Genomic DNA, 12,113 nt, shown 5'->3' with positions numbered 1-12,113 from the left:
GTGACGTCATCACGCAACACCAGGAAGTGTCAGTTTACCGTAAAAACAGACAAATGAGGAAATGAAATACGTGCCAAAAAAGAGTTTTCTGACGGTAAGTAATTTGTATAAATTTCAAAATAACACAACAAAAAACTGTATGAAAGGTTCAATTGTTGACTTTAGCCAGCTTTTTATTCCTTTTTTTTTGTAAACAAGCAAGTGACAGTGAGTGGCAAAGAAAATGTGTGTTAAACGTCGTATAAACAATAGCAAACAATTGAATCATAAAATATGGCAACAAGTTAAAACATAAATAATAATGATAATAATACATGGAAAAACGGATATTAGATGTTTTTTTTTAAAATAGTGCAAATGTTCAATGAATACTAGGAACTGTAAGCATGACTTGGCATTTTTTTGTGTGGGTTACCGAATAGTGAGTGGGGGGAAAAAGTGTTCCTTCGAATGACGTCATCCTTTATAGAGGGAGGAGACTGGAAAGCAAATAAAAAGGAGAGTGTAAGTCACAAGTGTCACATCTCTTTCTAGGGAGCAGAAACACACATCGGGCAGACAGAATACCTGCAGATCTTCCCAAGGTGAGGCTTTTTATGTGTTTCTTTAACTGTTTAGATAGATTTTTTTTTTTCCCTTGGCCTCAGTCTGCACCCCCTCTCCAAGGCCCAGGCTAAGACCGATTTTTTTATTTCATTTTAATCAGCGAGGTGTGGGCCCAATGAATCACCCGGGGACGCAGCTCAATGGGGACAAACAATCGATTATCAGGACATCCCCTAGGTGGCGGGGCCACACCGTTAGCTTGCTTTACCTCAGTTTCTATTGGCCAAGTTACCGCTCCCACCACACAGTTCAGTGGAAGGATGGTCTCAGATTGCTTGGCCTCAGGCTCGGGGTCGAATAGTCGTGACCGGGCATCTGGCTTGACGTTGCGGGACCCCGGTCTGTAGGAGAGCGAAAAGGAAAAGCGATTTAAAAAAAAGCGCCCACCTGGCCTGGCGACAATTGAGTCTCGTAGCCTTCTTGATGTATTCCAGATTTTTGTGATCAGTCCAGACGATGATGGGTGTTCGGCCCCCTCAAGCCAATGCCGCCATTCCTCCAAGGCGAGCTTTACCGCCAGCAATTCATGATTGCCAACATCATAGTTTCTTTCAGCTTTGGACAGACGCCGCGACAGAAAGGCACAGGGATGCATCTTGCCGTCCTGATGAATGATTGATTGATATCTGGCCCGCGGGCCAAATTTGTCCCGCCGTGTAATTTAATTTGGCCCTTGAGGCAATATCAAATTAACATTACTGAAGTTCAGTGCCCCTCCCGAAAATCTCCCGGGGCAAGCATTCTCCCGATTTCCACCCGGACAACAATATTGAGGGCGTGCCTTAAAGGCACTGCCTTTAAGTATTCTCTACAACCTGTCGTCACGTCCGCATTTCCTCCATACAAACAGCGTGCAGGCCCACTCGCATAATTTTTGCGGCTATTACACACACATAAGTGAATGCAAGGCATACTTGGTCAACAGCCATACAGGTCACACTGAGGGTGGCCGTGTAAACAACTTTAACACTGTTACAAATATGCGCCACACGGTGAACTCACACCAAACAAGAATGACAAACACATTTCCGGGGAACATCTGCACTGCAACATAACATAAACACAACAGAAAAAATAGCCAGAAGCCCTTGCAGCACTAACTTTTTCGGCACGCTACAATATGTTTTGATATTTACCTCAGAAGGCTGCGAATAGAAAAGAGGCATTAAATTTGTATTTAAATTTTATTTGATATGCCATTGATATTTTTAAATTTGTATTATTATTATTTGAAACTCCATTTTGCATGTCACTATAAAGTTGTATAAGCCTTGCTTGTTCAAATGTTCAATGCAAAACTTGTTTGGGTCCCTATTAAAAGGTTACTTTGTTCAACTTTGGCCCGCGGCTTTGTTCAGTTTTAAATTTTGGCCCACTCTGTATTTGAGTTTGACACCCTTGTTGTAGATGAGAATAACTGTTATTGTGTTTAAGATATGTAATTAGATTAGAATGCCAATTTCCCATGAATTGATTAACGTGGACTTAAACAAGTTGAAAAACTTATTGGCTTATTAGTGGTCAATTGTACGGAATATGTACTGTACTGTGCAATTCACTAATTTAATCAATTGTTATTTACTAAACGTTGGATTACCATTCCTTTTTGGATTGAATGTAATCAACCATAATAAGAAAAGTGTGAAATAAACTGAACTATGACATTTTTGTCCAAACCCTATTCTATACAGATATTAAAGTGTGTCTAAACCAGGGGCGCCCACACTTTTTCTGCAGGCGAGCTACTTTTCAATTGACCAAGTCGATTAGATCTACCTCATTCCTATTTATAATTTATATTAATTTATTTATGAAAGAGGCATTTTTGTAAACAAGTTAAATGTATTTAATGATAATACAAGCATGTTTAACACACATAGATTCCTTTCTTTCATGAAGACAAGAATATAAGTTGGTGTATTACCTGATTCTGATGACTTGCATTGATTGGAATCAGACAGTGGTGCTGATAACGTCCACATTTTCAAATGGAGGAAAAAAAAAATTGTCCTTTCTGTACAATACCACATGAAAGTGGTTGGATTTGCATACTCCTTTTTAAACACTTTGTTAAGTTAAATGTATTTAATGATAATACATGCATGTTTAACACACATAGATTCCTTTCTTTCATGAAGACAAGAATATAAGTTGGTGTATTACCTGATTCTGATGACTTGCATTGATTGGAATCAGACAGTAATGATGATAACGCCCACATTTTCAAATGGAGGAGAAAAAAAAGTTGTCCTTTCTGTACAATACCACATGAAAGTGGTTGGATTTGCATACTCCTTTTTAAACACTTTGTTATGAGAGTAGCATATGTGTGTGGCCCTTTTAATGTCTGGCAGCAGGTGAGTGACGCCAGTGAGTGTGCGGGTGGGCAAGCAAGTGAGAAAGCGGTCGCTGAGGGCGGGGGAGAAATACATTGGCATCAAACTCCGTAGCTTGCTAGCTTTCTGAGACTCTTATTTTGTTAGCACAGGCAGGATGAAACAGGTCTTTTATGCTGAAGACAGGAACTGTACAGTCGGCCTTTAGAGTTTTGACAGTAGGTACGGAGTCTCTAGAAATAAAATGTGTTTCTCTGCGTCCGCCCCTGTTAGTGATTTTTTTCTTAAATATGAGCTCGCAGCAGCCAGCGTCATCTCACAAGATCCTCGGGTGCCGAGAATGTCAAACAACTGACGAAAGTGAAGTCTTGCTATGATTGATGATTGCTCATTTTTATGTACATTTTTTAATGCCTGGCTTGAGATCGACTGACACACCCTCCGAGATCGACCAGTCGATCACGATCGACGTAATGGGCACCCCTGGGCTAAACAGTTGACTGCTACTGTACAAGAGGAAGGGGGTTTATGGCGCCTGATTGCATTTGTTTGTTTGAGCAGCACCATGGCAAAGCGTGTAGCTGTTATTCTCTCGGGCTGCGGCGTGTACGATGGCACAGAGATCCACGAGGCCTCCGCCGTCCTCGTTCATCTGAGTCGCGCTGGAGCCAAAGTAAGTACAGTAGTAGTACTCCACTACTATGTGTGTAGTTTCCTAACGCGGGGGCACGTCGGAATAATAACCACATGGCATCCTCCCTCAGGTGCAGATGTTTGCTCCAAATGCAGATCAGATGCACGTTGTCAATCATTGTGAGGGGAAGCCGACAGAAGAGAAGAGAAACATCCTACAGGAGAGCGCCCGTATCGCCAGGGGTGATGTTACAGATCTGGCCAAGCTCGATGTTTCAGCTTTTGATGCTCTCATCATCCCTGGTAGGCTTTAGATTCATATATTATATCACTTTTCCCAACATATCCATCCATTTTCTACCGTTTATTCCCTTTGGGGTCGCTGGTGCCTATCTCAGCTACAATCGGGAGGAAGGTGGGGTTCACCCTGGACAAGTCGCCACCTCATCACAGGGCCAACACAGATAGACAGACAACATTCACACTCGCATTAGATGCCATATGTTAGATATAAGAACAAAACATTAAAAGGGACCTCTGATGATTTTTAATCTACATTTAAAACATATAGTGCCTATCTCAGCTACAATTGGGCGGAAGGCGCGTACACCCTGGACAAGTCGCCACCTCATCACAGGGCCAACACAGACAGACAACATTCACACTCACATTAGATGCCATATGTTAGATATAAGAACAAAACATTAAAAGGGACCTCTGAGGATTTTTAATCTACATTTAAAACATATAGTGCCTATCTCAGCTACAATCGGGAGGAAGGTGGGGTTCACCCTGGACAAGTCGCCACCTCATCACAGGGCCAACACAGACAGACAACATTCACACTCACATTAGATGCCATATGTTAGATATAAGAACAAAACATTAAAAGGGACCTCTGATGATTTTTAATCTACATTTAAAACATATAGTGCCTATCTCAGCTACAATTGGGCGGAAGGCGCGTACACCCTGGACAAGTCGCCACCTCATCACAGGGCCAACACAGACAGACAACATTCACACTCACATTAGATGCCATATGTTAGATATAAGAACAAAACATTAAAAGGGACCTCTGAGGATTTTTAATCTACATTTAAAACATATAGTGCCTATCTCAGCTACAATCGGGAGGAAGGTGGGGTTCACCCTGGACAAGTCGCCACCTCATCACAGGGCCAACACAGACAGACAACATTCACACTCGCATTAGATGCCATATGTTAGATATAAGAACAAAACATTAAAAGGGACCTCTGAGGATTTTTAATCTACATTTAAAACATATAGTGCCTATCTCAGCTACAATCGGGAGGAAGGTGGGGTTCACCCTGGACAAGTCGCCACCTCATCACAGGGCCAACACAGACAGACAACATTCACACTCGCATTAGATGCCATATGTTAGATATAAGAACAAAACATTAAAAGGGACCTCTGATGATTTTTAATCTACATTTAAAACACATTACTAATAATAATAATAATGGATTATATTTATATCGCGCTTTTCTATTGTTATATACTCAAAGTGGGAACCCATCATTCATTCACACGATGGTGGTGGTAAGCTACATCAGTAGCCACAGCTGCCCTGGGGTAGACTGACGGAAGCGTGGCTGCCAGTTTGCACCTACGGCCCCTCCAACCACCACCTATCATTCATTCATCATTCATTCACCAGTGTGAGCGGCACCGGGGGCAAAGGGTGAAGTGTCCTGCCCAAGGACACAACGGCAGCGGTTTGGATGTCCATAGGTGGGAAGCGAACCTGCAACCCTCAGGTTTCTGGCACGGCCGCTCTACCCACTACGCCAGGGGTCGGGAACCTTTTTGGCTGAGAGAGCCAAGAAGCCAAATATTTTCAAATATATTTCCGTAAGAGCCATATAATATTTTTTTTTAACACTGAACACAACTAAACAAGTGCATTTTTAAGTAAGACCAAAATATATATATATAATATAATAGGTCTCTTATTCTTTGTAATAACTTTGTTATTCTGAAGCTAACTGTGGAGGGGCGTGGCCTGCGGGCTTGCAGCGAACTGGGATGTGCCAGGACCGGCTTCGAAATCAGCGACAGGTGCGTAGAAGGCCCACCTGGGCCTTGTTATCTAATCACCTGTCGCTCTGTTATAAGCAGCAGCCAGGAGGAGAGACAGGGTTGGGGCTGGAAATACAATTGCTGGAAAACAACTGAGAGACTTATTGAAAAATAAAACAATATTGTAACCCTGAAACAGGCTCTCATGTCGGTGCTTGGTGGTCTGAAGAACCCCCAGGAGGGCAAACCCCACACTAACCAATAATAAATAACTTCTTAACATTACGCAACTTCTTGAACAGATGCGGTAGAAAACGGATGGATGGATTAAAAATGCATTAGAATGTTTTATATTTTGAACATTATTTTTAACACTGTGATTACAAGTGGAATTATTCATTACTTATCGTGTTAAGCAACGTCAGTTCAGATTTATCTGAGAGCCAGATGCAGTCATCAAAAGAGCCACATCTGGCACTAGAGCCATAGGTTCCCTACCCCTGGTCTACGCCATGCCGCCCTTACGTTGTCGTTTGGATAATATATTTTGGATATGCTTTTCTGTTAATTTGGCGTAATTCTTGCTCACTTATGACCCGTTTTTTGAGTCTCTCTGCAAGATGTGCGTAGAATGCAAATGAAACCATGCCCCTCCCTCTCAAAAAGTATCATAATGTATCTTTTATAAATGTACAGTGCTTAAATATATATTATCCATATATATGTCTTAATTAGAATTATCCAGAGAATATCGATCAATCAATCAATCAATGTTTACTTATATAGCCCTAAATCACTAGTGTCTCAAAGGGCTGCACAAACCACCACGACATCCTCGGTAGGCCCACATAAGGGCAAGGAAAACTCACACCCAGTGGGACGTCGGTGACAATGATGACTATGAGAACCTTGGAGAGGAGGAAAGCAATGGATGTCGAGCGGGTCTAACATGATACTGTGAAAGTTCAATCCATAATGGATCCAACACAGTCGCGAGAGTCCAGTCCAAAGCGGATCCAACACAGCAGCGAGAGTCCCGTTCACAGCGGAGCCAGCAGGAAACCATCCCAAGCGTAGGCGGGTCAGCAGCACAGAATTGTCCCCAGCCGATACACAGGCGAGCAGTACATGGCCACCGGATCGGACCGGACCCCCTCCACAAGGGAGAGTGGGACATAGAAGAAAAAGAAAAGAAACGGCAGATCAACTGGTCTAAAAAGGGAGTCCATTTAAAGGCTAGAGTATACAAATGAGTTTTAAGGTGAGACTTAAATGCTTCTACTGAGGTAGCATCTCAAACTTTTACCGGGAGGGCATTCCAGAGTACTGGAGCCCGAACGGAAAACGCTCTATAGCCCGCAGACTTTTTTTGGGCTTTGGGAATCACTAATAAGCCGGAGTCCTTTGAACGCAGATTTCTTGCCGGGACATATGGTACAATACAATCGGCAAGATAGGATGGAGCTAGACCGTGTAGTATTTTATACGTAAGTAGTAAAACCTTAAAGTCACATCTTAAGTGCACAGGAAGCCAGTGCAGGTGAGCCAGTATAGGTATATATGTATGTATATATGTATATAAAGGTATATACAGTATAGGTATATATGTATGTATATATGTATATAAAGGTATATACAGTACAGGTATATATGTATGTATATATGTATATAAAGGTATATACAGTATATGTATATATGTATGTATATATGTATATAAAGGTATATACAGTATAGGTATATATGTATGTATGTATATATGTATATAAAGGTATATACAGTATAGGTATATATGTATGTATATATGTATATAAAGGTATATACAGTATAGGTATATATGTATGTATATATGTATATAAAGGTATATACAGTATAGGTATATATGTATGTATATATGTATATAAAGGTATATACAGTATAGGTATATATGTATGTATATATGTATATAAAGGTATATACAGTATAGGTATATATGTATGTATATATGTATATAAAGGTATATACAGTATAGGTATATATGTATGTATATATGTATATAAAGGTGTATACAGTACAGGCGTAATGTGATCAAACTTTCTAATCTTTTAATGCTAGATACCGTGGTAGAGTGCAATATATGTATGTGTGGGGAAAAAAATAAATAAAAAATAAAATCACAAGACTACTTTATCTCTACAGAACTGTTTCATGAGGGGTTCCCTCAATCATCTCTTGATGATTGAGGGAACCCCTCATGAAACAAGACGAAAATGATTACAAGTCCCCTTTAAGGCAGAGCACTGACGTTAGCATAATATCAATCAATCAATCAATGTTTACTTATATAGCCCTAAATCACTAGTGTCTCAAAGGGCTGCACAAACCACTACGACATCCTCGGTAGGCCCACATAAGGCACTGTAATCTTTTAATGCTAGACATGGGGAGACCCGAAAATAATACGTTACAGTAATCGAGACGAGACGTAACATACGCATGGATAATGATCTCAGCGTCTTTAGTGGACAGAATGGAGCGAATTTTAGCGATATTGCGGAGATGAAAGAAGGCCGTTTTAGTAACGCTTTTAATGTGTGACTCAAAGGAGAGAGTTGGGTCGAAGATAATACCCAGATTCTTTACCGTGTCGCCTTGTTTAATCGTTTGGTTGTAAATTGTTAAAGTTGTATTATTAAATAGAGGTCGGTGTCTAGCAGGACCGATAATCAGCATTTCCGTTTTTTTGGCGTTGAGTTGCAAAAAGTTGGCGGACATCCATTGTTTAATTTCATTAAGACACGCCTCCAGCTGACTACAATCCGGCGTGTTGGTCAGCTTTAGGGGCATGTAGAGTTGGGTGTCATCAGCATAACAGTGAAAGCTAACACCGTATTTGCGTATGAAAATAATGTGTGCAAGTGCTAACATGCTACAGCTAACAACCCAAAGTGATAAATGCTTCCATGTTTGTATCTGCTTGACCAATGCCTCTTCATACACGCAAGTGACATGGGGGGCGACATTTAGCGTGAAGCGGCGCATGGAAAATGTCTAGAAATGAATGACGGGCTGCTTCATATGAAGTCAAATCTATTCCCAGCTCCTTCCTGCTCCATCACTAATAGCAATATAAGAGAAAATTATCCCATGAGTCAGTCATAGTTAACGCTCTGGTCTTGTAAGACCGATATACTGGGTTTGATTTCCTGTGGCATTTGTGGCAGAGGCTTAGCAATTTGTGATTTAATTGTATACAATTTGTTATTTTGCACTACAAAATAAGATATTGAACAATTAATTTCCCATGAATTTGTTTTCATTGGAAACATGCATTTAGTGAAAGGCCTACTGAAGTGAGATGTTCTTATTTAAACGGGGATAGCAGCTCCATTCTATGTGTCATACTTGATCATTTTGCCATATTTTTGCTGAAAGGATTTAGTAGAGAACATCCACGATAAAGTTCGCAACTTTTGGTCGCTCATAAAAAAGCTTTGCCAGTGATGGGCGATTCGGACCGAGAAAGCGACAATTTCCCCATTAATTTGAGCGAGGATGAAAGATTCGTGGATGAGGATAATGAGAGTGAAGGACTAGAAAGAAAAACCAAAAAAGGCGAGGGCAGTGGGAGCGATTCAGATGTTATTAGACACATTTACTAGGATAATTCTGGTAAATCTCTTTTATCTGCCTATTGTGTTACTAGTGTTTTAGTGAGATTATATAGTGGGGCGGTATAGCTCGGTTGGTAAAGCGGCTGTGCCAACAACCGTACAGCAGTTCGTCTGCCGTAAACAGCAATGTTGTGACACTCTTAAACAGGACAATACTGCCATCTATAGCTCGGTTGGTAAAGCGGCTGTGCCAACAACCTAAGGGTTGCAGGTTCCATCCCAGCTTGCACCATCCTAGTCACTGCCGTTGTATCCTTGGGCAAGACACTTTACCCACCTGCTCCCAGTGCCACCCACACTGGTTTTAAATGTAACTTAGATATTGGGTTTCACTATGTAAAGCGCTTTGAGTCACTTGAGAAAAAAGCGTTCTATAAATATAATTCCCTTCACTTCACTACCTGAAAGTCGGAGGGATGTGGCGACTGCAAGTCTCTCTGAGGGAAGCCACGCACCTGCAGCAGGACGCAAGTTCCGCTGATGTCCACGGTAAGAGCCGACTTATCACCACAATTTTCTAACCAAAACCTGCCGGTTGACATGTGGTCGGGATCCATGTTCGCTTGACCGCTCTGTTCCTTCGGGAATTTTAAACAAGGAAACACCGGCTGTGTTCCATCCATCCATCCATCAATTTTCTACCGCTTATTCCCTTTCGGGGTCGCGGGGGGCGCTGGCGCTTATCTCAGCTACAATCGGGCGGAAGGCAGGGTACACCCTGGACAAGTCGCTACCTCATTGCAGGGCCAACACAGATAGACAGACAACATTCACACTCACATTCACACACTAGTTTGTGATGCTAAAGGCAGCTGCAATACACCGCTTCCCACCTACATCTTTCTTCTTTGACGTCTCCATTATTAATTCAACAAATTGCCAAAGATTCAGCAACACAGATGTCCAGAATACTGTGTAATTATGCGATTAAAGCAGACTGCTTATAGCTTGGATCGGGCTGGAAAATAATGTCCGCTTCAACCCGAGACGTCATAAGCGTCATCATTCCGCAACGTTTTCAACAGGACACTTGGCGGGAAATTTAAAATTGCAATTTAGTAAACTAAAGCGGCCGTATTGGCATGTGTTGCAATGTTAATATTTCATCATTGATATATAAACTATCAGACTGTGTGGTGGCTAGTAGTGGCTTTCAGTAGGACTTTAAATTCAGGTTTGAGTCAAATTGTTTCACGCAAACAATGTGTTTTTATAATAATGGGGTTGGGGGCTCCAAATAAAACTCCACTGTGACTGACTAAAATCTCCAGGCTTTATTTTAAGATGTGTAGTGAACCCTGGTGGATGTATAAACTGGGCAAGCTCACCTGTAGGTCGGTTAGGTCAGAGGCAATATGTCTACAAGTGGAGGAGTTCAAGTACCTAGGAGTCTTGTTCACGAGTGAGGGAAGAGTGGATGGTGAGATCGACAGGCGGATCGGTGCGGCGTCTTCAGTAATGCGGACGTTGTACCGGTCCGTTGTGGTGAAGAAGGAGCTGAGCCGGAAGGCAAAGCTCTCAATTTACCGGTCGATCTACGTTCCCATCCTCACCTATGGTCATGAGCTTTGGGTCATGACCGAAAGGATAAGATCACGGGTACAAGCGGCCCAAATGAGTTTGGGTCTCTCCCTTAGAGATAGGGTGAGAAGCTCTGCCATCCGGGAGGAACTCAAAGTAAAGCCGCTGCTCCTCCACATGGAGAGGAGCCAGATGAGGTGGTTCGGGCATCTGGTCAGGATGCCACCCGAACGCCTCCCTAGGGAGGTGTTTAGGGCACGTCCAACTGGTAGGAGGCCACGGGGAAGACCCAGGACACGTTGGGAAGACTATGTCTCCCGGCTGGCCTGGGAACGCCTCGGGATCCCCCGGGGAAGAGCTAGACGAAGTGGCTGGGGAGAGGGAAGTCTGGGTTTCCCTGCTTAGGCTGTTGCCCCCGCGACCCGACCTCGGATGGGCGGAGGATGATGGATGGATGGAAGTTTTTTTTCCCCTACAAAGTTACTTTGGATCTTTTTCTAACATTTACATGTGTATCTTTATATCTCTGACTTCCAGGTGGATTTGGTGTGGCAAAAAACCTCAGCGATTGGGCAGTAAAAAATAAAAACCTCACCGTCAAACCAGCCGTGGTGAAAATTCTCCAGGACTTCCACAAATCCGGAAAGCCGCTGGGCTTGTGCTGCATCTCCCCGGTCCTTGCCGCCAAAGTCCTGCCCGGTTGTGAGCTCACAGTGGGCCACGACACAGAAAGCGACATGTGAGTGATGAGATTCTACTTGTGGTCACAACCAATGAACGATGCTCACTCTTGTCCCCGCTCAGGTGGCCGCACGCCCAGACCGCCCTCGCCTTGAAGGAGATGGGCTGCAAGCATGTGAACAAAAACGTGGATCAGGCACATGTTGACCTCAAAAATAAACTCGTCACCACACCCGCGTTCATGGGCAACGCTCCCATTCATAAAGTTTTTGATGGAATCGGCGTTATGGTTCAAGAAACCCTTAAACTTGCATAAGATGTCTGCACACTGTATGCCTTGTATATGAATAAACATGATGGGAAATCATTGCTTTGTCTGATACTTCTCAGAACTTATCAACAATGGTGAAGTAATGCAATGTTTGCAGAAGGAATGCTATCCATCAAACTGTACTGTATATATAAATACTGCAAAGGCTTCAATTATAGTATAGAATAGGAGCTAAATAGATTGCAATTAACTGTCAATATTAATAACTACTTTTCTCCAGAACACTGTTACGACTCGGAGTAAGGAGAGGACCAAGATGCAGAGAGGCGGTATAGCTCGGTTGGTAGAGTGGCCGTGCCAGCAACT

The 12,113-nt window shown here is 42.5% G+C and overlaps 1 protein-coding gene across 2 annotated transcripts; it reads left to right on the top strand.

The window, feature by feature from the left end:
• Positions 1-11,843, top strand: si:ch211-153b23.5 (uncharacterized protein LOC321177 homolog). Of its 2 annotated transcripts, XM_061899672.1 has the most exons (7): positions 1-94; positions 535-584; positions 3,504-3,615; positions 3,707-3,878; positions 9,683-9,763; positions 11,333-11,534; positions 11,600-11,843. In XM_061899672.1, exons 1-7 carry the CDS (start codon positions 62-64, stop codon positions 11,790-11,792), a joined length of 843 nt encoding a protein of 280 aa, XP_061755656.1. In that variant the 5' UTR covers positions 1-61; the 3' UTR covers positions 11,793-11,843. The 2 variants fall into 2 exon arrangements, with proteins under 2 accessions (XP_061755656.1, XP_061755657.1); XM_061899673.1 differs by lacking the exon at positions 9,683-9,763 and having other exon boundaries at positions 16-94.
• The last annotated feature ends 270 nt before the right edge of the window (positions 11,844-12,113 follow it).

This window comes from Nerophis ophidion, linkage group LG05 (genome assembly GCF_033978795.1).
Source record: "Nerophis ophidion isolate RoL-2023_Sa linkage group LG05, RoL_Noph_v1.0, whole genome shotgun sequence".
Classification (NCBI taxonomy): Eukaryota; Metazoa; Chordata; class Actinopteri; order Syngnathiformes; family Syngnathidae; genus Nerophis; species Nerophis ophidion.
The sequence above is the reverse complement of the archived record's forward strand: the minus strand, read 5'-3'. Positions and strand labels throughout refer to the sequence as shown.